This window comes from Prosopis cineraria, unplaced genomic scaffold (genome assembly GCF_029017545.1).
Source record: "Prosopis cineraria cultivar Desert tree isolate PC_DT_omini unplaced genomic scaffold, ASM2901754v1 PC3, whole genome shotgun sequence".
NCBI classification, from domain to species: domain Eukaryota; kingdom Viridiplantae; phylum Streptophyta; class Magnoliopsida; order Fabales; family Fabaceae; genus Prosopis; species Prosopis cineraria.
In genome coordinates, this window is record NW_026555334.1 from 14,040,186 (window position 1) to 14,067,226 (window position 27,041).

General features: G+C 31.0%; 1 protein-coding gene across 1 annotated transcript; it reads left to right on the top strand.

The window, feature by feature from the left end:
- The first annotated feature begins 22,633 nt into the window (after nt 1-22,633).
- On the top strand, nt 22,634-26,678 carry LOC129305039 (NAC domain-containing protein 73-like). Its single transcript, XM_054944941.1, has 5 exons — nt 22,634-22,688; nt 23,320-23,433; nt 23,554-23,777; nt 23,876-24,065; nt 25,764-26,678. Exons 3-5 carry the CDS (start codon nt 23,658-23,660, stop codon nt 26,393-26,395), a joined length of 942 nt encoding a protein of 313 aa, XP_054800916.1. The 5' UTR covers nt 22,634-22,688; nt 23,320-23,433; nt 23,554-23,657; the 3' UTR covers nt 26,396-26,678.
- The last annotated feature ends 363 nt before the right edge of the window (nt 26,679-27,041 follow it).

The window sequence follows — 27,041 nt, forward strand, 5'->3', positions numbered from 1 at the left end:
AGTTAGTGATATTATTGTAAATAAATGGGAGGTTGATGTGCTATTTAAATTGGTTCCCACAGAAACCAGTTTAGATATAAATACCTAAACCGGTCATACATTGTAACTGGTTTAGATGTATATTTTAATTTTTTAAAAAATATTTTTTCACACATCTAATCCATTTTAGATGTGTCTAAAGAAATTATTTTTTTCATATATCTAAATTGGTTTTTATTCATAACTGGTTTAGATATACTTCTAAATTTATGAAAAATGCCTCTGCTTCTTATCAGTTCGTTCATCGTACGTAACCAAAGCATTCAAACTTTCGAACCGAGAATCACATCATCAAACTTGAAAGCCTCAAGCCTAGATTCCCAGATTGACTTCAAACCTAGAATTATGCGCTTGTGCCCTAAAATCCTCATGCTCATGTGATTCATCTTCTCATCATGTTCGTGCACTTCGTGCTTCAATCTATGTTTCACATGCACTGAGCTGCATGCTTTGTTTCTGTAGCTTCAATTTTTCACGTTAGGCCATGCTTCAATCTCCGAGCATCAACCGACATATGTTGTTTAATTTCCATGAACCACCCAAAATTCCAATCTCTAAGCTTCACTTTATAGGTTCAAGCTTCAATTTGTTAATTAATTTTTATAAGCTTCTATGCTTGAATCTGCTTCTATGACTGTGAGCTTAAATATTAGTTTTAAACTTAAAAAAACAGAACTTGATATTCGCTTTAGCTTGTTGTGTTTGAGTTGCACATATGAGGTGTTTATTAAAGTGCCTCCTAGAATTATTCTTTATGATATCCCTACTGTCATGTTGAACTTGTGGTGTTTTTGAATTGTTAAAAATGCCTCTTAGAACTTTCATACTGTTATATTTGTGTATGAATTGTTAAATTTATTGGCCTAGGTTGTTAAATTTTGTTAGCTTGATTGTTAAATTTGTTAGCTTAGGTTAGACAACAAAGTTGTGTTTGGATTGTTAGTTTTGGTTAGGGAATTTTGTTATATACTAAACTCATTCTATCCTTGTATTGTAATGGAATAATGGCTACAAATATGAATTCACGTGTTGTTGATAAGTTAAAAACTTGGAATCTTACATTGAATCAATCACTTTGTTCTATTATTGGGTCAAAATATTAACTAAGGAGAATTTCTAAAGACCACGAGCTCGTAAAGATCTACTGTGATTTTTTTTTTCTTGAGGTAATCTCTAAAGACTTATTTTCATCTTTTTTTTATAAAGTCTCTTGAAAGCTTAAATTATTGCATGTAAAAGCTTAGATTGTGGTGTTGTATGATGTGTGAAGATTGCTTATGATGTGGCGAGTCAAAATTTTAGAATATGCTTGATTAATTTTACAGTTTTGAAATCCTATTAGCATTTTTGCTTCCTATATTTTAATGTTGAATTATTGTGAATTAAATTGTTGTGGCTGCATGATTGGTTTATTTTCTATACACAGGTGGAGTATTGGTAGAGGAGGCCTGAGGCCATTAGGCATTTCATGTGACTTTGTCTTGCTTTAATAGTACTATTTTCTCCTTGTATTATTATTGGGAGTCCAATTATTAGGGGCAACTTTGACAAAAAAAATTTAAAACTTACTATTTGGCCTGAAGTTTGTATTTAGATTGTTAGCTTAGGTTAAGGACTGTTGTTGGCTAGAATGTGATTCATTAAATTGTACTATTATATTTTCAATTGTCATAGTATTAGAAATTCTATCTTTTAGGAAAAACTCTATCAAATTTTTTTTTAAAACTTATTATTTGGCCTTTTCCTCTATATGGAAAGGGCCAAAGAATATAGAGTTGGCTTCCTTCCTACCTATTAGATAGAAGGAAGCTAACTCTAAAGATTATTATTCTCCAAAGAGCTTGCTTCCTATTTTTCCAGAACTTGTTGTTTGGCCCTATTCTAATAGATTTAGTAATAATTTATAAACTTTGTTGTATTTTAAGAAGCCAAATTTAACATGGATTATAGTTGGATAGATTCCAAATAAATGAGTACAAAATATATTGATAGGGTTAAGGGGTTTTTGGAATTTTTCAAAGCAATGCTAAAGATGATAGTGAGAGGTTTTCTTATTCTTATAGGGTTTTTTGAATGAGAGGCAGCTAAGTGCAAATGAAATATATGAACACTTAATTTGTGAGAGGTTTGTGAAAAGTTATAGAGTATAGATATAGCATGGTGTGTAATATTCTCCTCCTTCTAATCCCATAATTAAAACCAAATCTCAAGTAGTTAAGGAATGTGATTATAGTAATTAACAAAATATCAAGTTTTTCAATTGTTAGCAAAATGAGGACCCCAAGTTTACAAAACTTAAATCATTTTCAAAGCCTTGCAATTACATAAATTAGAGTTTACAAATATGCAGAAGCATGGGATCATTACATATGTGAGTGTATTTGTTTAAGAATTTGAGACAAGAGAATTTTTGAAAAATTTTGAGGCATGCGTGGTAGCTTGTTGAACATGCGCCGCAGCATGTTCGCTTCTATAACACACGCCATAGCTCGTAGCACCATGCGCTGCAGCACAATTGCACGAATTTTGACAGTAAATTATGCTATCAATTTGACAGCATCAGGACCAATTTTTGACGCACCCAAATCTTTGTCCGATATCCAATTGACGCAAACTAGGTGTTTACAAAAACCTCTTTCTAAGCTCTTACTAATGGCATTGGTCTCATACTCAAATTCTTTCTAAAATAAAATTGGACACATTTTTCAAAACTTACACTTTTACAACCATTTTCAAAATCAAGTGTCCAAAACAAATACCAAAGGCCAATAGCCACCAACACCAATTTGACCACATACAAATCATTAAGACTAACTCGTGCAATGTACCATATCGTATGAATTACTCACAAATTAAATTTTCACTACTCAACCCCTTAAACTCATAACCATACAAGGGGGAGTTTACCACCATTTTCATCAAATTCTCCAAATCATCTCATAATATACTCTACTCTTACTTGCATCAGTATTTTGGCCTTATCACAATAACACATATTCATTAACTAATTTCTTAGGGCCTAAATACACTTACAATTTACAATTCACATGATGCAAGTAAAGAACAAATGAGAATTTCTAATTGACAATTGAAATTGTCATGCACATATAAATACTCAAAATAAAGAGGCCTACTACAATAGAATCTTGATCTTAAGCCTCTGGGTGTTTTCCTTTGTCCACACCTCTTGAGCTATTCCCTGTAATATTAAAGATAATGAGGTGAGTACAACCACTCAGTAACCAAGGTCTGACTAACCCATACTAATGTAAGTTAGTTAGTTTAACTATAAGAGGCAATTAATGTCAATACTTTAACCCATGTAAAATATTTGAGAATAGATATTCTTAATTCCGCACACATAATAGCATTTACTTGAGAAACAATGCTTTTTTTAGCAATTTTCATATAAGGAGGGTTGGTCACACATTTCATTGAAAATTACATTGGAAGAAATAAAGACTCAACTCATGATATCATCATTAGGAACACAATATAGACAACCAGATGCTGTTACTCACTATATGCATGATCACACCTCCCTTATATCCTCCTTATTCCTCTGACATGAAATTGTGGGCTATAACACGATGGGATAGTCTATACTCTATGACTTCCCTAGCCTAGGCACTTGTGAGGGGATTACTAGGCCAAGGCACACCTAACTCACTTATGGAACATGGTTTCTCCCATTTCTTACACTATGGGATGTCATACACCCTAAACTAGCCTCCTCATTGAACTAGTGGATAGCTAGCTAAGTTCGAGTCCCTCTTTGAACCAATAAGATGGTTCCTTGTTGAACAAGTGGAACAATATAGATATAATTAATTCGGTAAACCATTACACGGATAGGCCTTACCATGTGAATTTTATCATCTACTCCTTTTCCTTGGTGAACTCTTACCTCTCAAGATCATGCAATGCACATTCATGTCATAATTCACACTTTATACAATTTATAGAACTTCACATTACCAATTTCATTAAAATTTATAATTACACAATTTGTTGGACTTCTTAAACATATTTTCATGAAACTTCAAATCAAATAAGTCATTGAACTCCAATTTCACAATCATTGTACTTCACACTTTCAGAACTCATTAAACTTCCCTATTTTAAACATCATTGAACTTCTCATAAAAAAAGATTCATGTTACTTCTCAAATTAGTGAACTCCCAATAAACATGATACGAATCTACCGACATTGTTTTCAAAGAATTTCATATCACTAGGCATAAAACTCACAAAATCAATTTAGTGGATTTTCTAACAAATCAAGCCACACTTGCATTTTATTTTAATTTACACATTTCAATGATCAATCATAAATCCATAAACTAATAAATATACAAAAGTATAAGATAGAATTTTCCTAGTTACCTCAAACTTTTGAGAAGTTAAAGGTTTTACCCCTCAATTACTCACTCTCAAAGCTTTCAAGAAGCTTGAATGGTGCCAATAATAGTTACACTACAAGCATTTACCATACAAAACATCAATATCCATATTTAAGCTATTTTTCACTAACACTTCATTATTTCTTAATACTCAAGATTTATTCTTGACTCATATAAAGGTACCCATAAGACTTCTTAGCTTCCTTTAACCCTCATTAATAACATTGAGCTCTTAAATAGTCATTAATGAAACCATATTGTTCCAACCATCATATTTATGAGAATTTCAAATATTTAATATCCTCCAACTATCAATTATCATAAAGCCATAAATGCCAAAGTTTATTTAGCTCAATCTACTCTTATTAACTCTTTTTAAATCAATAGATTCAGACCTATAGCTTTTATGGATCGAAAATCATAATTATTAATTAAACCTTAATTTCTACCATCAAGAAAATGGAAGAAGAGAGAAAGATTTAAGTAAGAAAGCTTACCTTTAGTGTTTATAAGCTTCAAATTATTCTTATAAGTTAGTTTCTTCAAGCTCTAGCTTAGCTCCTTCGTTCTCTTCATTTTTCTCTTGCTCTTCTCTGTTTTTCTCGCACAAATATAAAACTAATATATTAGAATTTTGGCTGTGTACCATGGTGCACGCTGTCCTCCACTGCAATGCATGGTATAGAGGAGTTTGTTTGATTCAAATCTACCTCTATGCACCACGGTGTACTGACCACATGCCACGGTATATGGAATAGAGAGCAAATCTTTACTTTTTCTTTTGCTTTCCTTACCCAGGTGGCCCACCATCAATTCGAACCCACTTCTAGGGCTAAAATCACAACAATTATACCAAGTTAAGCCCCTTTAGTCACACACCTCATTAATACACTTAATCTATTTGAGCTTAATTAACCTAATTTAAAATTGATAATGTTACATAGTGAAACATTGAACATGTTGATGCCGAGTACATCTCAATCTTAGGATGTTGATAATGATTATGATGATGATGATATGGTTGATTTATTAAAGAACATGATCTGTAATGTGGGTAAAGAGACATTTAAGCAATCCTAAGTATATAATAATATGTGCAATGATGCAAAGGCATTTTTAACCCAAGGTGTGAGGAATATAGTCTATTGAAAGTAGTATTGAAATTAATAAGCTTGAAAGCTAGGTCTAGGTAGAGTAACAAGAGTTTTATAGAAAAGCTCATGTTGTTCAAATTAATGCTTTTGAAAGAAAATGTATTGCTTGTCTGTTACTATGACACGAAGAAAATTCTATACCCATTAGTCATGAAGTTTAAAAAAATACATGCATGTTGTAATGACTGCATACTATATAGGAAAGAGCATAAAGAGGAGCAAAAGTGTTCGATATGTGAGACACTAAGGTACTGAGAGAACAAAGCTCTTGTGAAGGTGCTATAGTATCTTTAAATTATATCGAGGTTTAAAAAGTTATTTACTAATAATAAAAAGATGTGAAGAATTTGAGATGGAATGTGAATGAGAGGATTTCTAATTAAAAGCTTTGACATTTGGTTGATTCATAACAATGAAAGAAAATTGATACATTATTTCTTAAGTTTAGCAATTATTCAAGGAACCTTAAGTTTAGACTTAATATGAATATGAATCCCTATGGAAACCTTAGCAGTATACATAGTTCATGGTTTGTTCTATTAGTGGTTTACAACTTATCTCCCATGTTATGCATACAATGCAAATATATCATGTTGTCTATGTTCATTTCAAGAACCAAACAAGCAGGGAATGATATTAATGTTTATCTAAAATCCTTGATCTAAGACTTAAAACAACTATAGGATGAAGGTATGGATGTGTTTGGTGTGAATTAAAAGGTATTCAAGTTATATGTAATGATCTTTTACACCATAATTGACTTCTTTGCATAAGGAAACTTGTTAGGTTATAGTGATAAGGGGAATAAAGCATGTTTGATTTGTAAAGTAGGCACATGCTACCATCAACTTCATCATAGAAGTGACATATGATTAAGACAGTTTACTCCGAGTCAAAGTAGAGGCAAAAACATTCTAATTTAGTTTGATAACAAGCAAAAGCTGATTGAGCCTAACGCGATCAAGTATATCAGTTTTACAGCCCTCCCAGCTCACAGCAAGCTGAGTATATTGGAATTCACATAAGATGATATCCTAAAGCATGTGAAGGAACAGATTTAGGAAGTCATCAATGTATGAAAAGTGCACTCTCATCTCGTTTTGTCACTAATTATTACTACTACGTCGCTAACAATTGGTATGGCATGTATTATAGGTCACCTATGGTGTCCCTGATAGTGCAGACTTTAAACATAAGTTGATAACCTAAGCCTATGAGCATTAGAAGAGTTTCAAGACATCGTTAGCTCCTAAATATGTGCATGTTGAAGTGCTAGAAGGACAACCTTGGCTTGATCCTTGCGTCCAATAAACATTTTTAGATGCAGCTACTTTTACAGAATTCTTTAGGCTTCAGACTATGTCAAAGGCTTTGATGAGTTGATTTGTTTTAATTTATTTTCTATTTGTTCATTTAAGTTACAAATCCTTGTCTTTATTAGATTTTATGTATTTTTTTAATTCTAATTCATAGGAAAGAAGAAGAAGGAAACAGGAGATTAGGAGGATAAATAATTGTCCCCAAATAATATCTCACATGGGTTTTACCTTGCCTGATAAAGTCTTAATGAAGACCAAGAGGATGAAAAGAGAAGAAGAAGCTTGATTTGATCCTTCTATTCTACTATCTCCATCATCTCTAATACATCATGATGAGAGATGGATCCATGCTTAACAAAAGAAAGACGGGTCCTTTCCAAGCGAGCATACTCATAATGTTGCGAACAAAATTGTAACTATAGCAATTATTCTCCTGTATATTTTTTCAAACATAAAACATCACTAATTGTTTGTTATAAGATAGGAAGGAATGACATCCTAACTATTGTTACTAGGAAACTAGAGCATCCTAGACGTGCTAGGAGAGTCAGATTAGGGATGAGCATAAGAGATGTATTTGGAACACATCATCAAAGCCATCCTTTAAGACTTGTGACTAGTAAGGAGATGACTGTGATGTTAACTTGAGTAAGGCAAAGGGTGAGATTACCATTGAAGCTAAATAGCAAAAGATGAAGGAGGAAACAATAATGATGATAAGCTCACAGAAGGAGTCAAATACCTTACAGACCCACTATCCTACTTATCATCCAAGAATTAAAGGGAGTAATATCATTCCACTTTCTTTAAAGGATGACTCAGCTCCGGAGCTTGAACTATGCTTCTTGTATGTGGAGGATCCAAAGAAATGCTTAGTAGCATGCAGTCACATCCATGAGGGGTTGAAATGGAACCTCCAAGAAGTCTAAAAACATGTTGCCAAGGTCACTATAAAAGTGGTCAAAATTGATGATACTTCTATCTCGTTCTCTATTGATAAGATCAAGACAATGAAAGATGCCAAAAGCAAAGCTTATGGCCAAAGAGACTTGTTACGATGCTTCAAGATCCAGTAACTAAATTAATTAATTGTAATGCATTCTTTATATTTAAGCAAGTTTTACTAACGTTTTTAATTTAATAGGAGACTCGATCATCTGATAAAGCGGGTTGAAAGACCCAGTTGTGTGAGCTAAGTTTATGAGACCAATTTATCCTATTGGCATATGGTGGATTGTTTCCAACTAGAGTCTTTAAAGTTGTTCATGATCTTGCTAGCATAAACAACTATCAAGTTTTTGTTGAGAATGAAGATCTAGGTCCGATTCTCATTTATAGTAACCAAACTATAATGGATATTCAAATTGGGATGATATAAGTATCTTTTTCTAAGTGTAAATTGAAATGAAATTAAACAATTGATCTTTTAGAACAAACTTGTTTGCTTTATCATAAGTTTTTACATCAAATGTTGATTTCCTTAGGCAAAGACAAACAATACGGATTTCTTTGTCCATGTTATACTAATGATACGGAGACTACAAAGAGGCAAGGGAGGAGTACATGAACTAGAGGCTTAGTAAAGGTGGTAAGGAGTATTATTTTTTCATGTTTTTTCATCGGTAAGTAAATGTGTTTGAATTTATTTGTAATGGTAGTGAATATTTGCTGAAGTCATTTTTTTTGCAGTACACACTATCAATGGATAGTGTTTTTTATGAAGAGCATTTCTACCCTCTTTTTATGCTCTCTGTATCATAAACTCAATGCATCAATGAAGAAGCCTTGCGAATAGTAAGTGTGTTTCTATAGTACATTATTCCCTGTGATTAAGTTACTAACTATGTGATGTTTATAATAGAGCTATGAGGATTGGCCAGCAAGTCTGGCTGGGCAAGGATCTTAGATAATATCAAAAGTAAGTAATACATACATGGATAATACCAAATGTAAGTAATACATTTATGTTCTTCTTCTATGTAATTTTGATGGTAGAGCTTTCTTTGAATTTAATTTTGACAACATTGTATTATTTTACAGAGCCATTGTCAGCCTCCTACAAACTTATGTGGCTTTTATGTGTTGAGACACGTGTACAACATCATCACGCTAGCTTGATAGAGTTCACCAAAGAGGTAAATCTAATTTTAGAGGTGTTATCTATTTTTTGTTTACTTGGAATTGCTAAGTTACATTTCTTGTTCTAAATCTTTTTAGATGTTCAATGATTCATCTTCATTTCACAATTAGCAATCCAAGAAATTAGAAGATAATGGGGACTACTTATGTTAGAACTTTACAACAATAATATATTGAAAGAGTGAGTTTATGATAGGTGTAGTTGAGTTAGAAAAGATTATTGAACTTATTTGGATATTGAATATTCAATGAAATTATAAATCTGTTACAATTAATTTGATTGAATTGGATTGTATTCTGATTGGCAGGATGCATATATTTCTTTTAATTTGTAAGTTTGTAACCTATTATGGCTAGGTTAATTAAGAAATGAATGAATTTTTTTAAATAAAACACAATTTCTAAATTGGTTATGACCATAATCGGTTTAGATACCATCCATCTCTAAGTGCCCATTTGGATTTCAGTTGGGCATAATAGATTATGAAAATAATTGATTAAGTGGTAGATTTTAATCATAATTGATTATGTTAGAACACAATCTGTTTGGATGCTATTTTTCTAAAATTAATTTTAACAGAACTGAAGATGTTTGGATAATTTTTTTAGAATCAATTTTAGCTGTATAAATTACCATAAAGAACATTTCTTTTTAAAATTAAATTATTGATAAATTTGTATCTAATAGTATTAAAGTTGTTACATTTTATTTAAGAAGTAAAATATATTATTTAAACTACATATATAATTAATTAAAAATTTAAATTATATTAATATTAACATTTAAATTTTTGTAAATAAATAACTAAATATATCTTACTTAAAATAAATTCAATAAAAGACAAGAAAATTAAATTCTTAAATATGAAACATTAATTTTACAACAACTAATGAAGATGATAATATACAAGTTGGTCCCTAATAATATCACGAATATTAGTCATAGCTGATGAAGAAGATGTTACTGATGAATATTCATCAACGTCATGGTCTTCTTGATCCTCATGGTCTTCTTAATCTTCCCTCTCATGACGCAAAAAATCAAAATCAGAGTTACAGTGTCTTCTAATGAAATTATGTATTGCCATTGATACAACAATGATTTGAACTTGTATATCGTAGTCATAGCTAGGTATGTTGCATAAAATTGCAAACCTGTTCTTCCAAACTCTAAATATTCTTTCTATTGTGCACCATAAACTTGAATGAAAATAATTAAAAACCTCGTTATTATTTGCAAATCCAATTGATCTTCTAAAATTAGAAAGATGGTAGCGCTCCCGTCTATATGGACCAAGATATCTATTTGGTGTTGTATAGCCAACATCTACCAAATAATATTTACCTTATAAAAAAAAGATTACTATGAATGCCTGTAAGTTGGAAAATCTAACACAAATAAATTGAACAAACAAATATACTTGAAGGTGAATGTGGAAAGTTCATGGATCGAGTTGTCAGAGCATGTTGAAAAATGCGAGCATTATGTGTAGTACCCTCCTATCCAACTAAACAAAAGTAAAGTACATGTCCTAATCACACACAGCCATTACATTTTACGTAGGGATTTTTTTTCTTCCAATATATTTTGATTTTTCACTAGCAGGGACTACACATGGAATATGTGTGCCATCAATTACTCCAATGGCATTTTTAAAGAATGGCCAATATCACTTATCACTTTCTATTTTGTTTGATACATGATGAAAGGACCTGTCTTATGGTTTGATATATTCCATTGCAAGTTTGAGCAAGCCATTAAAACTTCATGAAAATGTCTGTGAATAGTCTCTCCTGAATGTTGAAATCTTTCTTGTGCCATCCTATTTCCCAACCCATGTCCAATTGTATTTAAAAAAATTGCAACCATCTCTTGTACTCTCATTTGCCTAGTATCCTTCAATCCATGCCGTGTCAATTCATTGCATAATTGATAAAACACATGTGGTTTCATTCTAAACATTTCACAGCAACGAACTAGGTGTCCCTCTAAAATTTCATTCACCCACAAATAACTTGTATATTCACTATTTCTTCATGGCTCTTTACACAAATATTTTATTGCATACAATCCAATGAGAGTACTAATTTTTTGGGCTCTCTTTAGCCTTTTTTTAGATGATTCTTCCATATTTCTTGCTACCTGTAGGCCAAACACATAAATAATACATGCACTTAATTTTAATTATGGATACATCTTCATTTATAGAAATATCAATAACTTTTCCACAACATTGTAATACTTGATTACCATATATAAAAAGTACATAAGTAGTTCAAGAGGCTACATAAGTCAAATTCAACAATATAATACAAACATGTTAGCTACTCTTTAAGTAAGATCATATGCTCATAACAAGTTTTAAAACTCTAATAATCAATCATTTTTGTAACATTTATATCTCAACCACTCCAAAAAACTTTCTTTATCATCCTTCATTGTCAAAAGCATCACCCTAGCCTCTTAAGACATAAAGAGTGACATGCATCATGAAACCCAATGTTTGCCAGTAGCAACTTCTTCCTACTGTTTGACTATAGACATGACTTCAAGAATTGATGTTTGCTTAGCCTGTTGAGATTCTTCCTTTGTTGTCTGAGCTATCACACTCATTGCATCTACTATTTGACTTATACTAGGTAACTTGTTCTTCTTTCTACTATTACTGCTTTTGCCCTCTTCCTCTTACTACTTCTTTCACTTAAGATTCCTTAAAAAGCAGTTAGAACTACTCTATTAAATTCACCGCTTACTTTAATAGTTCCTAAGATCTCATCACTATCTCTTGAACCTTCCTCCAAATCAATACCCTCATTTGCCATATCTAGCCGATACACCTCTTCATCCTCACCTTCATTCCTATTATAAATGTTAGGCAAAACTCTACTTGAAGGTGCCCATGCTCTAGGTCTATTGGCGATAGTACCTTGGAACTACTCAGTTAATTCATTGGTAAATGATAATCCTTTATGTCTGAATTTCTTGTATAATGAATTTTCCTGCACATAAATTACCAATAATATTACAGAATATACAAATAAATAAAATAAATATAAAGCCTCACATAATAACATCATACCAATATCTTCTTCTCCTACCAATCATCTGAAGCATCCATAATATTGTTTATGTAATCCCAACCTAATCCTGTCTCACTTGAAACCAACTTATCCCACAGTACCCACACTTTTCTCATATTATCCCACTTATTCTTGAAGTGTTGTCTATCATATTTCTATCCAGTCCTCTCATTGAAGGTAGAAATTATGCTGAGGCATCTTGCTTTGGTAAAACTACCACCATTTCTTTGCAATTTTCGAGCTTGGTCCAAACAAATGTCAATAAATATTCTAGTATTTCTTCAATCCTATGAAGCTTTTGACTTATTGTTACTCACTATACTATATAAAAAACTAACATGTTAATTATAGGAATTGTAATTAAAATATTACATGAGAAAAACTTGGCAATTTTTAGATGTGCTAAATTCAACAGAGAGATTACATAGCACAAAATTCGACTAAATGACCCCTATATATGCAAAACATACTGTTTGAGAATAAAGTTCTAGTAATCAATGATCACACAAACCAAAACTAGCAAAGAGTTCGACTAAGCACAAAACCAACTTTCAACATCTTTCCCACAATTTGAAAATGTACAAGATTTTGACTAAAATCAGGTTTCAATAATAGCTAAAAAATTAACTTTCAACAGTTCTCCCATATTCAGCATAGAGTTTGACTAGGCAAAAAACCAGCACAGAAACAGCATGAAAAATCAACTTTCACTCTCATTATTATTTGCAAATGTACAAGAGTTGTAATGGCCGAAGTAAATGGTTCAAACCACACAACTAAGTCAGCAATCGCGAGAAGAAATCCACCCATGCATAGATCAGAGTGAAAAGGAAAACAAAGTTTGACTAAGATCAAACATTGCGCCTAACCAAGATCATCCAAAAAAAGGTCGGAGAAGATCATTTACCTCTGAGCCAGACTGAGTGAATAGGACCACAAGCAGATCGGCAACAGACCAAGTAGATTGAGGCAAGAGAGTACAGATGAAGCTTACTGCCTTCTTCAACTATGGTAGGAGATCACCGCCACTGGATACAACTCAGAGACAGCGGATGGAGGAGGCAATGCCACGAGGGTTGAACAGCATGAGGACCATAGATCTGCAAAGTTTGCGGACGGCTGAAAGATCATTGCTTCTGTGAGAATCGACTGTGAGACGGCACAACTGTTAGAGGTGGGTGGACGACGGCAGAGATGGCACGACTATGAGACGGCGGATGGTGACTACGTTGGGGGTGGGTGAACGACGGCAGAGAAATGGCACCACTGTGAAGACCGACTATGAAGACCGAATGAGAGAGGAGATCAGAAATGAGAGATCTGCAGACCTAATGAGACAAATGAGAGATCAGAAAGGAGAGAGAGCACGTGAAGGGCAACATGGGTTTTCACAGAGAGAGAGAGAGCACGTGAAGAATGTAATAACGGTAAAAAGATTTTAAGCTAAAGCTGGTTTTCACAGATTACGGATTAACGCGCGTTTTGCCTCATTAATCGATTTTTACGTTTTTGTGGTGTTTGGGTAATTTTGTTCAAAAAATCGATTGTGGGCTGAAAAATTAATTTTCTCTTCTATCCAAACACATGCTAAACCAGTTATGATGTCATAACCAATTTAGAAATGAATTTTTTTAAAAGTAAAAAAAAAAATCTTGTTTCTGAATTATCTAAACTATTACAAATCAGTTTAGATAACTAATTTTAACAGATTTAGATAAGGTTTTCTACACTAGTGAATTTTCAATTTTCTTCAAGAATCTTCATTGATTTTTAAAAGTCTTTAAAGCATCATTTTACAAAATTGTTACTAATTAACTTCAATAATATTTTACCTTTCTTAAGAAGTTTTTGTCAGTAATTTTTCAAGAGTTTTTAATTTTCTTTCATAATCGATCATCATTCTTCAAAAATATTAAATGTATTTTCAAGCAAAACATCCTACAATTAATATGAATAGGGTTAGAAATGTGTTCCGCAGTCTTGACCCTTGAATACGCCCAAACTAAGGACAAGTTTTTCCACCCCACCGCAGGTCTGAAGGACTTTCCATAAATAGGATAGGATGACAGGAAGCTGAGAAATTAGACTACACTTTTTCTGTCATAATGCATCAGTGAGAAAGTTTAGATGAAAATACTCTTTGAACTCTTTTGCATTGCGTGTTCATGCATTCTTTCTGAAAAAGTAGCGCTCCCCAATACTCTTCAAGGATCTGGTCCCCTCATAAGTGTTTAATTTGTGAGCTCTGATGCCTTGACTTGACTTGCATTTCGGTTCGAAATTAATGGGCAGTAAACAGGAGACTGTCAGGAAATATACAATATGGGCTTACCAAGAATAAACCCAAAAAATATCTCCAAATTAAAAATATTTTTATCTCAAGAAAATTACAATCAGGTCCTATATAAAAAAATTAATTACTATAAAATTTATTGATAACTGGACTAAACTGTTATCAATTCAGCTTAGAACAACACAATTTAATTCAGTTATTAATGAATCTTACAGTAATTAATTTTTTTGCATGAGACTTTAATATAATTTTTCCCTTTATCTCTCAATTATTTGTGCAGTAATGTTTAATATCCTAAATTTTTTTACCATAATATTGCCAACTTATCAACTTTTAAAAATAATATAATATTATCTATATCGTAAACAAATGTTAATTTTAATTATTAATTAACTAGAAACATACAAAAAAAATCTAAAATGACAAGAAATAACCTAGATATAATAATTTTGGTTACTTATTGGTATTGTTGCTAGCAAAGTTATCTGATAATCACCTCGTTGTCAGTTAAAGTGGACAATTAAAATAATATATTGATCTATAATATGGATAAGAAATAACAATTGTTGTAATTTAAAGAAACTTAATCAGTATTAAATTTTATAGAAGGTACTTTTTTATTTTTTAGATCTTTTTTTTGTATTTTCTAGTCAATTATTAATGATTAAAGTTAATATTTATTAATGATATTATATATAGTTTTTAAAAATTGAAAGGCAATGTTGCACCAAAAGAATATAAGTTTAAGATATCACACATTCTTGCACGAATAGTTGAGGAAAAAAAATATTTTTTAAACCTAAAACTCTTCTATTGTATAAACATACTACAATTAAAATAAAATCATAACAGTAATTTCTTAAAAAATAACATATCATATAAATTAAAAAAAGAGTGAGAACCGTTACATTATTGTTCGTTTAATTAATAAGCTGCTGGAGTTGAGTGTTGTTCAATCCCAAAGTCGTGAAGCCTTCTCCCACGCCAAAGAGAAGACTCAAAAGGCAGAGAAGGGAAGGAAGAAATTAAAGCATACTATATTTAGGACCTCTTTGTTTTTTTATTTTTAAAATTTATTTTTTATTTTTTAAGAGTAAAAGAATTCAAAAATTTATTTGGATACGTGTTTTCAATTTAATTATTTTTATACAAAAATAGAAACAACTTCAAATTGTTTTGGTTTTATTTTTCTTGTTTTCAAAATAAACTACATTTTATTATTAAAAATGACATTTATTTTGATCGATTTTTATTAAAAATCACTACTATTAACCACCTATAATTATCAATATTAATTTATTTATAATTCTAAAATTATTTTTAAAATTGACATAACTCAATGGTTAGAAAAGAGAGAGAGAGAGAGAACAAAAACCACACAGACCATTATGCATCAATTTTCTGACGTCCGAAAGTATACCAAACAATCGCTTGGTTTAACTGACAGAGGGCATAATCAAATCAGATGTCAAGTTCAAATCCTGATAATACAATCACGTTGATTAAATACATGGTGGGAGATTCTTATCTCTCTTTTTATAATCCTAATCGTTTCGTTTCGGATTAATTTGAATCTTTTTAATTTAATGTGGGTCTGGTTTAAAAAAACAAAAGTTCCAAAGCATGGAAGTAAAATATAGGGTTTCATTTAGTAGGTTGTCCATGTCTAACCAAACCACGTCATTTTTCAACAGACCAGAGACTTAATACTAGTCTTTCATGTTAACATCATGTATAATAATAGAGTCTGGTAGAAGGATGTTTGGTTACGTTTACAAGAAGGCAAATAACAAATAAGTAAATAAATAAAAAGAAAGTTTAATATTTTTTCTCAATTGTCCTTGCATGTCTTCCGATTCATCCAACTTAATTTTAGTTGATGAGGGCCTTAATTAAATCTGGAGCAAGATCAACTTAATGAATTTGAATAACATTTTAATGAAATAGAAAGCATTTTTCTTTTGTAAATCAATTAAATTGGTTTTCATTTTTGGTTATTAACGAGTGATTTAGGTGACTATGGGAGTGGAACTATGGGTCAACATGCTACTTTGTTAACCCGTTCACAAAGTCAACAAACAATGAAAATAAAATATGCAAACAAGAACCAGTCAACATTTAGTTGCTCAACTTTTCAGACCACCAATGTCTACATATATTTTTTTGAAATAAAAAAAAAACCTTTTCTTTATTACTGAAATTATTAAATTTATTTTTTTATTTAAAAAAGAAAAAAGTAATCGTCCAAAAGTCGACAATTTCCGCTCGATATTTGATTGCATTTGAGTGGAAGTCTGCTTGAATTTGATTAGCGATAGTCACGACCCACAATAATTCCAAATTATTCGCCATTGGAAAAGGACCGTCAACTCAGAGTCAAATTACGCGTAAGTTACATGACCATGAAATTCTATGGAAGAATCTCTCTCTCTCTTTAATAGGTCAATTTACTCTTTTACCCATTACATGTTTGATCATTTTTCAAAAATCAGAATAATGCTTTTTCCTTTCATCACTCGCCTTTTATTTATATTTGTAAATTGTAAATTCAATTTGATTTGGGTTTGGTTAAATGGAGAGTGAAGATATATAACTAAGTTATGGTGGAAAATCTTATAATTAATAGCTAAATTGCTTAACTATTTTAGACAGCTTTATGCAGCTTATATAGAGGATAGATGTCATTATTTTAAGTTGGGGTGTTCAAGAAAAGAAATAAGTCCAAGACATTCATATCTCGTGTTTCATCCTGAAAAAATGAATGGGACTAAATTTATGTCATGCGTTCCATCTCATCTCATTAGAAATCAAGATGAGATTAATAGAATTAAGATGTTTCAATAAAGCGTACAATATAAAAAAAACTTGAATAATAACAACAATTATTAAAATATTAAATTGCATAACTTATTAAATTTAAAATTAAAATAACATGAGTACATAAATCATAACAATTAAAAGTCATTTATTGATTTGTATTAATCGCAACTAAAAGTATACTATTAAAAATCAAGTATACATCAAACATAACACATCATCCAAGCTATAAGAGTAAAATAGATAAATCAATTATAACATCAAGTTATTTTTTTTATTTATATATTTGAATATCTCAAATAAAACTATTAAATAGATATATATAAGAATAAATTATATTTATATAATTAATACATTGTAAAAAAAAAAGATTACCTTATATGCTTGCTTTCTATCATTAAAATTACCAGTATAAAAAATTGTTAGTTTTGAACAAGGATTATAAATATTAAAATTATAATTAACATAATTAATATAAAAATAAATTATATTAATATAATTAATATATTTAATGCATAATTTTTTTAAAAAAATATCAAGACAAGATGAAATATCTCGAGAGCAATCTCATGTTTTATCTCATCCCATTTTAAATCCTTTTTCATCCCATCTCACATGATCCTGTTCTTTTTGTTTTTTTATAAAAAAACCTGTCTTAATATACCCAGAATAACGCTAGGTCGATTAGAACGGATACAAAATTAAACACCTCTAATTTGGGGGTTCCTTCATTAACCTCGGTTCGTACGTACAGAGCTAGTTTCTTTGGTCCTAAGCATTGAAAATATTCAAACCATGCGACTGGGAAGTTGTCGGTCCGGATCCTCTCCTCATCCTCTTTCTCCTTTTCCTCTCCTCGTCTCGTATCCACCCTTAAATAATAAAATCAATGGCTCAGATTTAATTATTTTTTATCAACAGATTTAATTATTTTTTATCTTATAAGAAATAAATAAATTTAAACTGTTAAAATTTAGCCTACACAGTTCTTAAATGTATATCATTTATTAAAAAATTTTATTTATATATTTTATTGTATTAATAAATTGTCTAGTTAAATTTTAATAATTTAATTGGTTAAGGGAGTTCAATCAATTTATCCTGTAATATCAAATTTAAGTTTAAAAATATATAATTACGTTAGATAAATATAATAAAAATATCTTTAAAACACTAATGAGATTGGGTATAATTCTTACAAAGCTAGTGGGAGTCTAAATTGATCTAAGTGGAAATAGTGAAGAGTTGGCCAAAAAGAAAAAAAGAAAAATAGTGAGGAGAGAAAAAAAAAAAAAAAAATCTCGCCGCGGAGGGACGCGCAGAAAACGCGCTGCGGAGGGGATCTGCTTCCGGAAGTTATCTATCTTGTACATGACAATGATTGATTCCTTTCAAGTGCAACAAATTAATTAATCCTTACTCCTTTGATTTAAAAATATAAAATATTTTTAATTAAATTTTATTTTAATAAATAGTTAATTATTTATAAATTAATAGTACTGTCTTTTCATATTTACTCTATTTAGTGAAGTATTTTACTTTAAAATAAATATAAAGTGATTTATTTATTATGAGTATCTTTTAAAAAAATTAATTGCATCATAAAATAAAAAGCTAAAAATTCTTTACATTTTTAAACATTTAATTTTTTTTAAAAAAATATGCCGTACATATTTTTTAGTTGAAAGAGTATATATTGGTATCCAGAGTGAAAATGTAATAATAATTTGGTTTTTTTTACCATAATAATTAAGTTTTTTTTATACTATTGAATTTTATGTCAGCGACATTATTATATCGTCTGAGATATCTGTTATATGTAAAGTTTTTTTTTTCCAGAACTGTTATATATAAAGTTGAAAGCAAGAATAATATTGCAGTAGAATATCAAATACATAAAGCATGGCAAATATTGATCAGATCTGTTATGTATGGTTTCACAGGCTTTCTTAAGCCAATGTAAAGGTGAAAATAGCGTAGGTTAGGCTAAGCCGTGTAACACAAACCTCTAGCCTATGTCTAGGACTATGCTTTGTGTGTGTGTGTTTTAAAACTCAAGCCTGAATTTGCAATAGGCCTAATTTGACCTAAAGTCTTTTTAAAAACATACTTGATATTTACATTTTAAAAAAAGTTTTTAAATTTATCTTTCAAAGTTTTTAAATAGGTTTTAAGTCTATCAAATCGTACATTTTTATGTAGACTTCAAAACCTATATATTTCATATTTTAAATAGGCTTCAGGACTTAAAATCTATTTAAATAAAATATCATATATATATATATATATAATATATAAATATACTTAAACAGGCCAGGCTTGTGAGTTTATAAGCCAAGACTTTAAAAATCAGGCACAGCTTGTTTAGTTATATAAGCCTTTAAATAAGTTTTAGATTTGATTTATTTATAAACAAGTGAAGTCATAGGTTGCTTGATAGGAACTTGGCCTATTTCTACCCCATAGCTCACGTTTTTTAAACTAGAAAAAGATATATCGTGCATGTATTGAGACAGCAAACTGATCTAAACGATATGACTTTGTCAAAAGCATTTGCTTTGGGTATAATTCAACTTTGACTAAAGTTATCACTTATCGACGTGATCAATTAAAGTCATCACTATATTTCCCTTCCTCATTTTATCAGGCTAAATAATATATTCTGCCAATTCAAGTGAACTTTAATATAATACATTCAAAATGACACTTAAACCCCACTGAAATAATCTAATAACATGTAATCCCAAGAGATTTTTCTTTTCTGGCACTAAGTTTAAATGCATAATAGCCATACAATCCCTATTTATCTGGCTATTAATCAGCTCCTTCCCAATAATTCATCAGCCTCTAATGTCGCAGCTCTGGTCGCAGGCACCAGCTAGGTCCGGTGGCGGCTCCAATAAATGGCTGTGGAGGGTATTTCTAGAGGAAATTGTCATGAATTTGATCGGCATATGATAGTCAACTGATCGACCTAAATATATTTCTATCATAACCAGTTGTTACATGTCATGTTGGAGCAATATACGCCTAGTAGCCAATGTGAATTAAAGGAATATCGTTACGGCTCAATGGAATCTTATCATGTTCGCTTTTACTAAATATGTTAGTGTTGATTTTACCATTTCAGAGTAAATTCAAACAAATAGTTCATGAACTTCAATGAAACTACATACAGATTTGTTTATTTAACATATGCAAGACTTTTCAAAGTAATTTCAATAATTTCTTTCAGGAGAACATCTAATTTTCATTTCATTCAAAAAACTACATGTACTTTAAACCTTCGTTTAATTTGGATGAGGAAAAAAAAAAAGGAAGGAAGAAAAACTAGAAGGAAAAACTCCTAAAAATAATTAAAAAAATTCAAGTAAAAAGAAAATTTACTCCTAAACTTATTAGCTCTAAGAGATTTTAGGACCCTAAAATCATTATTTATGAACCCTCTACCGTTAACTTTGACTAATAATTAACTAAAAAAATAATAGAAAAGAACTTCAAAAGTTATAAAAAAATGATCAATAAAATTTTTTTAGTCCTTTTTTATAATATTTTAGGTCATCATCTATAATTTTTTAGTCTTTTACCATAATTTATCATTATTTTTTATAATTTTAAAATTTTTATTATTATTTTTTTATCAACTAACAGTCAAAATTAATTTTATTAATGATAAAGATCATATTTCACCATATGCAAAAGTTGAAGAGGCACATCGTACAAATAATATGTTTAAGGCCCTAGATATTCTTGACCTAATGTTAGGGGACCGGTTTGCTTTTTTTATTCTATTTTTTTTACTATTTTTTTTTTAAATTCCTAGTTTTTCTTCTCCCTATTTTCTTCCTAATCTTTCCTCATCCAAATCAAGCCTAAAAGTTTAAAAAAAAGTGTAATACCTATAATTGATGAATTAAAGAATAAATTAATGTCTTGTAAACAAACAACAGCGTCATTCTTGTAATCTTGTTTTTGCTTTGGATGAAACAATGGGTGTGGCAGCAACGGACAATTATGGAAAGTCCTGCATAAAGAGTTGGCTTTTCTCCCTAGAGGAACGATCACTGTAAATTTCAATTGTTAAATTTAAATTTGTTGATTACATTTTTAAAAATTTAAATTACTGTAAAAAATAGTTAAGAAAAAAATAATTGAAAGAACTCGCTTTTACATACTCATTCATTCCCGTGGTGTGGATACCAAGAAAAAAACAACTCAAAAAAAAAAATCGTAAAAATCTTATCCAATAAGTTTAATAGAAAAAAGAAGGAATAGTAGAGCCACATGCAATCACAACACGAAGCTTAACGCTTAAGCTTCCCAGTTGCGTAGCTTCTCTGATAAGCTCACAGTCACGGAGACGTGTCGTTTGCTGCACAATTATTTATTACAATCGCGCATACGTTTCTCTGTGCTCGTCTCATCTCTACGTATCTCCTACCGCCATTCCTCATCCACTAAAATCATTTCACATATCAAATACCAATTTCAAACTTCGGCTTCAACTCGATGACCGAGCTTCAACGCGTCTAAGCCCTATGTGTCGTTCACAGGTTCACTCCCGGCATCTTTGTTTCATTAGCTGAACTAAGATTAAACAATTGTCAATTATTTAAAAAAAAATTCTGTCATATCAAATCTTATTGGTGATGATTGTTAATCATTGGGTTACATTACTTGGAAGCAATATTATTAATTTATTAATTAATTAATCTGAATACCAGGTATGAAAACTTGAATAATGTAACTTAGTTGTTATTGTCAAGCTAAATAAATGGGAATGTGTGATGGACGCCTATGAGCGTGTGAAGGCAGAGAAATAGAGCCAAAAAAGAAAGATTCCTTGCTTAAAATGAATAATATTACCAAAAAAAACTAAACTAAACAAGAAGTGCGTGGAGAAAGGATAGGTTTACAGTTAACAAAGATTGGTCCGAACAAGAATTTGATTTATAATTCATAAAATTGTGAGATTACATTTCGCTATAAATAAAATGACTTTATTAGTGAATGATTAAAAAAAAAATTTTGAAGCATTTTTTTTGTTTTGAACACAGAAGCATGCCTTAAATCTAATGAGCTCGGAATTCAACTCATATAATATAATCTTTTTTTAACTAAAATGAAAAAGGAAAGAAAGTGTTGAATACATGACTAGCTTGGAATATACACGATTTATGGTTCGGTGCCAAATCTTACATATAAAATTTAACCAACATGTTAACATCCTTCGTCGTTGGTTCGTATGTTATTGTATGTTGTATGTGAATAATAATAACTTGGCTTTTAAGTACTGTGCTTCCCTTTATTTTCAGACGGAAGCTGAAGCTTAACTTCCCTTCTCTCTCTCCCTCTCTATATATACATAAATATCTCAAGAGGTAAAACGTCCCATGAAGAAGCAGAAGAATATCAGGTTGCCTCATGTCCACTCCTTCGTAGGTACCCACCATCCTCGTTTCTTTTTCTTTCATTGTAACTTGGACCTTTTATTCTGGTAGTAATTTTCTTTTAAGTAAAGTTCTAATTTTCACTGAGATGTCATAAGGACGACGCATTGTTGTATGAATAATCAATAATTATTAGAAAAAAATATTACTTTAAATCATACACTTTACTTACATTTTACTTTTTATTCCTGTACTTTTTTTAATATTTTAAGTTCTTATATTTTTATTTTTTAATGTTATAAGCCTCTTTAAGATTCCTACACTTTATTCACGAAGGACTCAAAATATTAAAAAATAAAATTATAACAATTTAAAATATAAAAAAATATAAAAATTAATAGTAAAATGTGAATAAAGTGTTAGTATTTAAAGGTATAATTTTTTTAATTATTAATAATAATAAAGTTAAGGATAGAAAAGTCAAGCCAAGCTTAGTCCGTAGGGGACATTTATTCCGAGAAACAAGCGTATATACGGGGAACAGAACAGAACCAACTTGAACTCCAAGCAATGTTTTTTCATATTTCTAGATCTCGCTTTGTTCCTCTCAAACCCTCTTTCTTTTTATTATCTGTACTTATGCCGCTTGCTCCTTGCACGTTGATTCTGTGATTCTGTCTCAGAAGCTTGCGAAACCACGCAGTTCATCGATCACTTTCAATCATTGAATCATCCACAAGAATCCCAGAGAAGCAGATAAAAGCAAAAAGATTGAAGCCTCTCTCTCTCTCTTTCTGGTATAGAACTGGTTGATGATGCAGGGATCCAAAAACGTGTTCGCTAAACATACAAGCTCAGCGGCTAGCTAGCTTTACTCTTTTTAATATTCTTTCCTTTTCGCTTTTTTCATGTATTAGGAAGCTTGCTGGTACGGTGATATTTATCAGAAGGAGGGAAAAAAAAAAAAAAGCTGCGCTTATTAATTACACAGACATATTAGCATCTAGCAGGAACCAGAGAGATGACATGGCGTAACGAGTCTAAAGATGAGGATGGGCTTCGATTAGCCAATCCTAAACCCTCCGAGACTCGAATCATAACTTGCCCTTCATGCGGTCACACCCTAGAATTTCAAGATCAGGTACTTAATTATTCTGATTAAGATGTTGCTTGTGTGTGTATTTGGAGATTAATGAATGAATTAAGATTGGTTAATTTGTTGGTGTGAATAATAACAAGGGTGGCATTCACGAGTTGCCGGGGCTGCCATCTGGAGTGAAGTTTGACCCGAATGAGCAGGAGATATTAGAACACTTGGAAGCAAAAGTTGAGTGTGATGTTCGTAAGCTTCATCCTCTCATCGACCAGTTCATTCCCACTCTTGAAGGCGAGAATGGCATCTGTTATACCCACCCAGAAAAGCTACCGGGTATGTGTATCTATATAATTTACACACACACACACACACACACTCCAAATTCTATATTCTATTCTTCAATTCTCGCTTGTTATTGTTTCCTTTTGTCTAGAAACACCGTAGGCTAGTATTATAAGTCTCACGTTAGTGAGCCTTAACGAGAAAAGTAAGGTTCACAATAAGCTAAATTTTAGAATGGGCTTTTTCTTTAAACTTATGTTATAAGTCGTAATAGCCATGCTCATCATTTTCTTTTTGGGTGTCTAATTGATTGAGAAGCATGGGTCGTTGAGCCTGATTTTGCTGCATGAATTTAGGCGTCTGGCAAGAAATGGAAATTATTAATTTATTAAATAATAATCATGGCAGGCTGAAAATAATAATGAATTAAATTTTATCCACATATCATGCCTGGATGATGGCTTCGAATTGATTCATTGTATATTCTTAATCATGAAGATATAATGATAATATTTTGGATAAAAAGAAATTAATATTAATACTATATATGCCAAAGCATTTGAAAATGAAATAAAAAGGATTTGTAGCCTAGTATATGATACCATGTGCATGCCTTTACTATTCATCCGAGTTGGCAATATATAACTATCAAACACTATGGCAAGTAAGATGTTAACGTTAACATCTTACTTATTACAAAACAAATTAAGTTCATATATGGCTAAAAATTCAACAGAAGTTTAAACAGCTTGCCAAAACAATAGATGACTAGAATACATTTTTGCTCTTATGATAGTATATGTTGAATGAATTCCTACCCCAAACACAGCATAAAATGGAGTTTGCTGAATTCTTTAGTCCGGACAAGGTTTTAACTTCTTGTGGATAATATCAATATTATATTATGTAAAATAAGGTGTTTTAGTTTAAAAAAATATTTTGTTTATTAATTTGCATAGCCAACTTCGTTATGTGGTTTATGCCAATCCATATCTTAATCCACAAGCTATAAAGACAGATATAAATGTGTGTGTGTGTGTGTGTGTGTGTGTGTGTGAACAGATATAAAAACAATGTTTCATTTTCCATATTTAGAAGGATATCATACAAATTAGATGCATTTTATATATAAGACTCTATGAATACACACACACACACACATGACAATATATACATATAGTCACTTGACAAGAAGCAAACTATTTGTTGCATTTGTTTATAAATTGTCTGAGCATATAGATATAATACTGGAGATAGCTATCTACGATGCTTGCAAATTGCACTGTATATGGAAAAATATATATTGCTTGGATTAGTCACTAAAATTGGATATCAATTAAACATGCACTTATTACTCAGATATCTTCTGTTCTTGATTTCTTTTTTGAAATAGAGTATGTTGTTTCCACTCAACAATATAATTAGGCGTTTATGTCAAACTATTTATTGGATCAAGTATATTGCCTATCTATTGCATCAAAGTCAATAAATCAAGCTAGGGACTTGTTTTGTCGTCTCGAGTTAAAATCATTAATAAAAAAGAAATGATTAATCTGAACAAATAGTCATGTCATAATATAACAACAAAAACACAACACGACACACGCACAGACATTATTTTTCGACAACTCATCATTTCATATAATTAATTGATTGTTGAAAAAAGCACTGAGAAAGTTGGCGTAACTATATATATACATACGTGATTGATGGGGAACGCTAATTATTACTCTTGATGAAACAATGCAGGAGTAAGCAAAGATGGGCAGATTCGGCACTTCTTCCACAGGCCATCAAAAGCATACACAACAGGGACAAGGAAAAGAAGAAAGGTTCACTCAGACGAAGAAGGAAGCGAGACAAGATGGCACAAAACTGGCAAAACCAGACCAGTCTTGGTTAATGGTGCACTCAAGGGTTTCAAGAAGATACTTGTGCTTTACACCAACTATGGCAGAAAAAGAAAACCCGAGAAGACCAGCTGGGTGATGCATCAGTACCACCTCGGAACCAACGAAGAAGAGAAAGAAGGACAACTCGTGGTCTCCAAGGTTTTCTACCAGACCCAACCTAGACAATGCGGTTCTTCCATTGTTAATCATAACATCATTAAGGATCCTAATAGCTATGAGAAAGCATCCAACGACCAAACGGGGATTAATAATGATCGTGACACGTGCACTGCAATATTGTCCAATAAGAATGGATCATCTGGTGTTTTAGAGTACTACAGTTCTCCTTACATGAGTTATGACCACGTGGTGTTGGGTCATAATAACGTTAGAGAAAGTTCACCTCAACTTATTCCAAACTTGGTTCTCCAAGGTGATGCCTCTTCTTTCTTTTCCTTTAGCAATGGATTGAAGCAAACAAAGACATGATACAACATTGCATTATTGGAAGATCAGTCCTGCAGCTAGTGCTAGTACAGAATATAGTATATATAGAACATAGTGGAGATATTCTTCTGAATCATGCATGCACTGCATTATTTTTGTGCGAGAACATAACATATATAAACTCACCAAATTAGTAGTTTCAATAGATCGATTGCATTATCTGTGAAATAGCTTGTTGGAGCGAGTTCTTTAATTATTTAAGGCGAGCCAGAACATACTATGTATCCAAGTTTACTACAGAAGTGATGATATATATATATATATATAGGTTTGACTTGGTTGTTTGTTCTATTTTAGACTAAAGTTTGTCTCATAGAACACATAAAAAAAAATTAATTTTAATCTTATTTATAAGACACTTTACTATTTTCTATATTTATCTCTACTTTCTGCCTTTATTAAATGCTAGAAAAAATTATTAAAAATATTTCTTTTTGTTTTTATTAGGATGTAGAGGTGAAAATTTATTAAATTTTAAAATAAATTTAGGATTTTTCTTACTTTGATTAAATATATTGGAAGTAACTTATAAATAAGATAAGAGGTTATAGTTAGTTTTGGTAAATATATAGAAGATTTACTTTGGTTTTGCATTTTGATTGGATTTATTTCTGATTTTATCAAGTGT

What these genes read in the sequence shown, in the direction of transcription:
- LOC129305039 (XM_054944941.1), top strand. Translation starts at nt 23,658, where the DNA reads ATGACATGGCGTAACGAGTCTAAAGATGAGGATGGGCTTCGATTAGCC. An exon ending in CCCTAGAATTTCAAGATCAG is followed by an intron (nt 23,778 to 23,875) that starts GTACTTAATTAT and finishes AATAATAACAAG; the next exon opens with GGTGGCATTCACGAGTTGCC. An exon ending in CCACCCAGAAAAGCTACCGG is followed by an intron (nt 24,066 to 25,763) that starts GTATGTGTATCT and finishes GAAACAATGCAG; the next exon opens with GAGTAAGCAAAGATGGGCAG.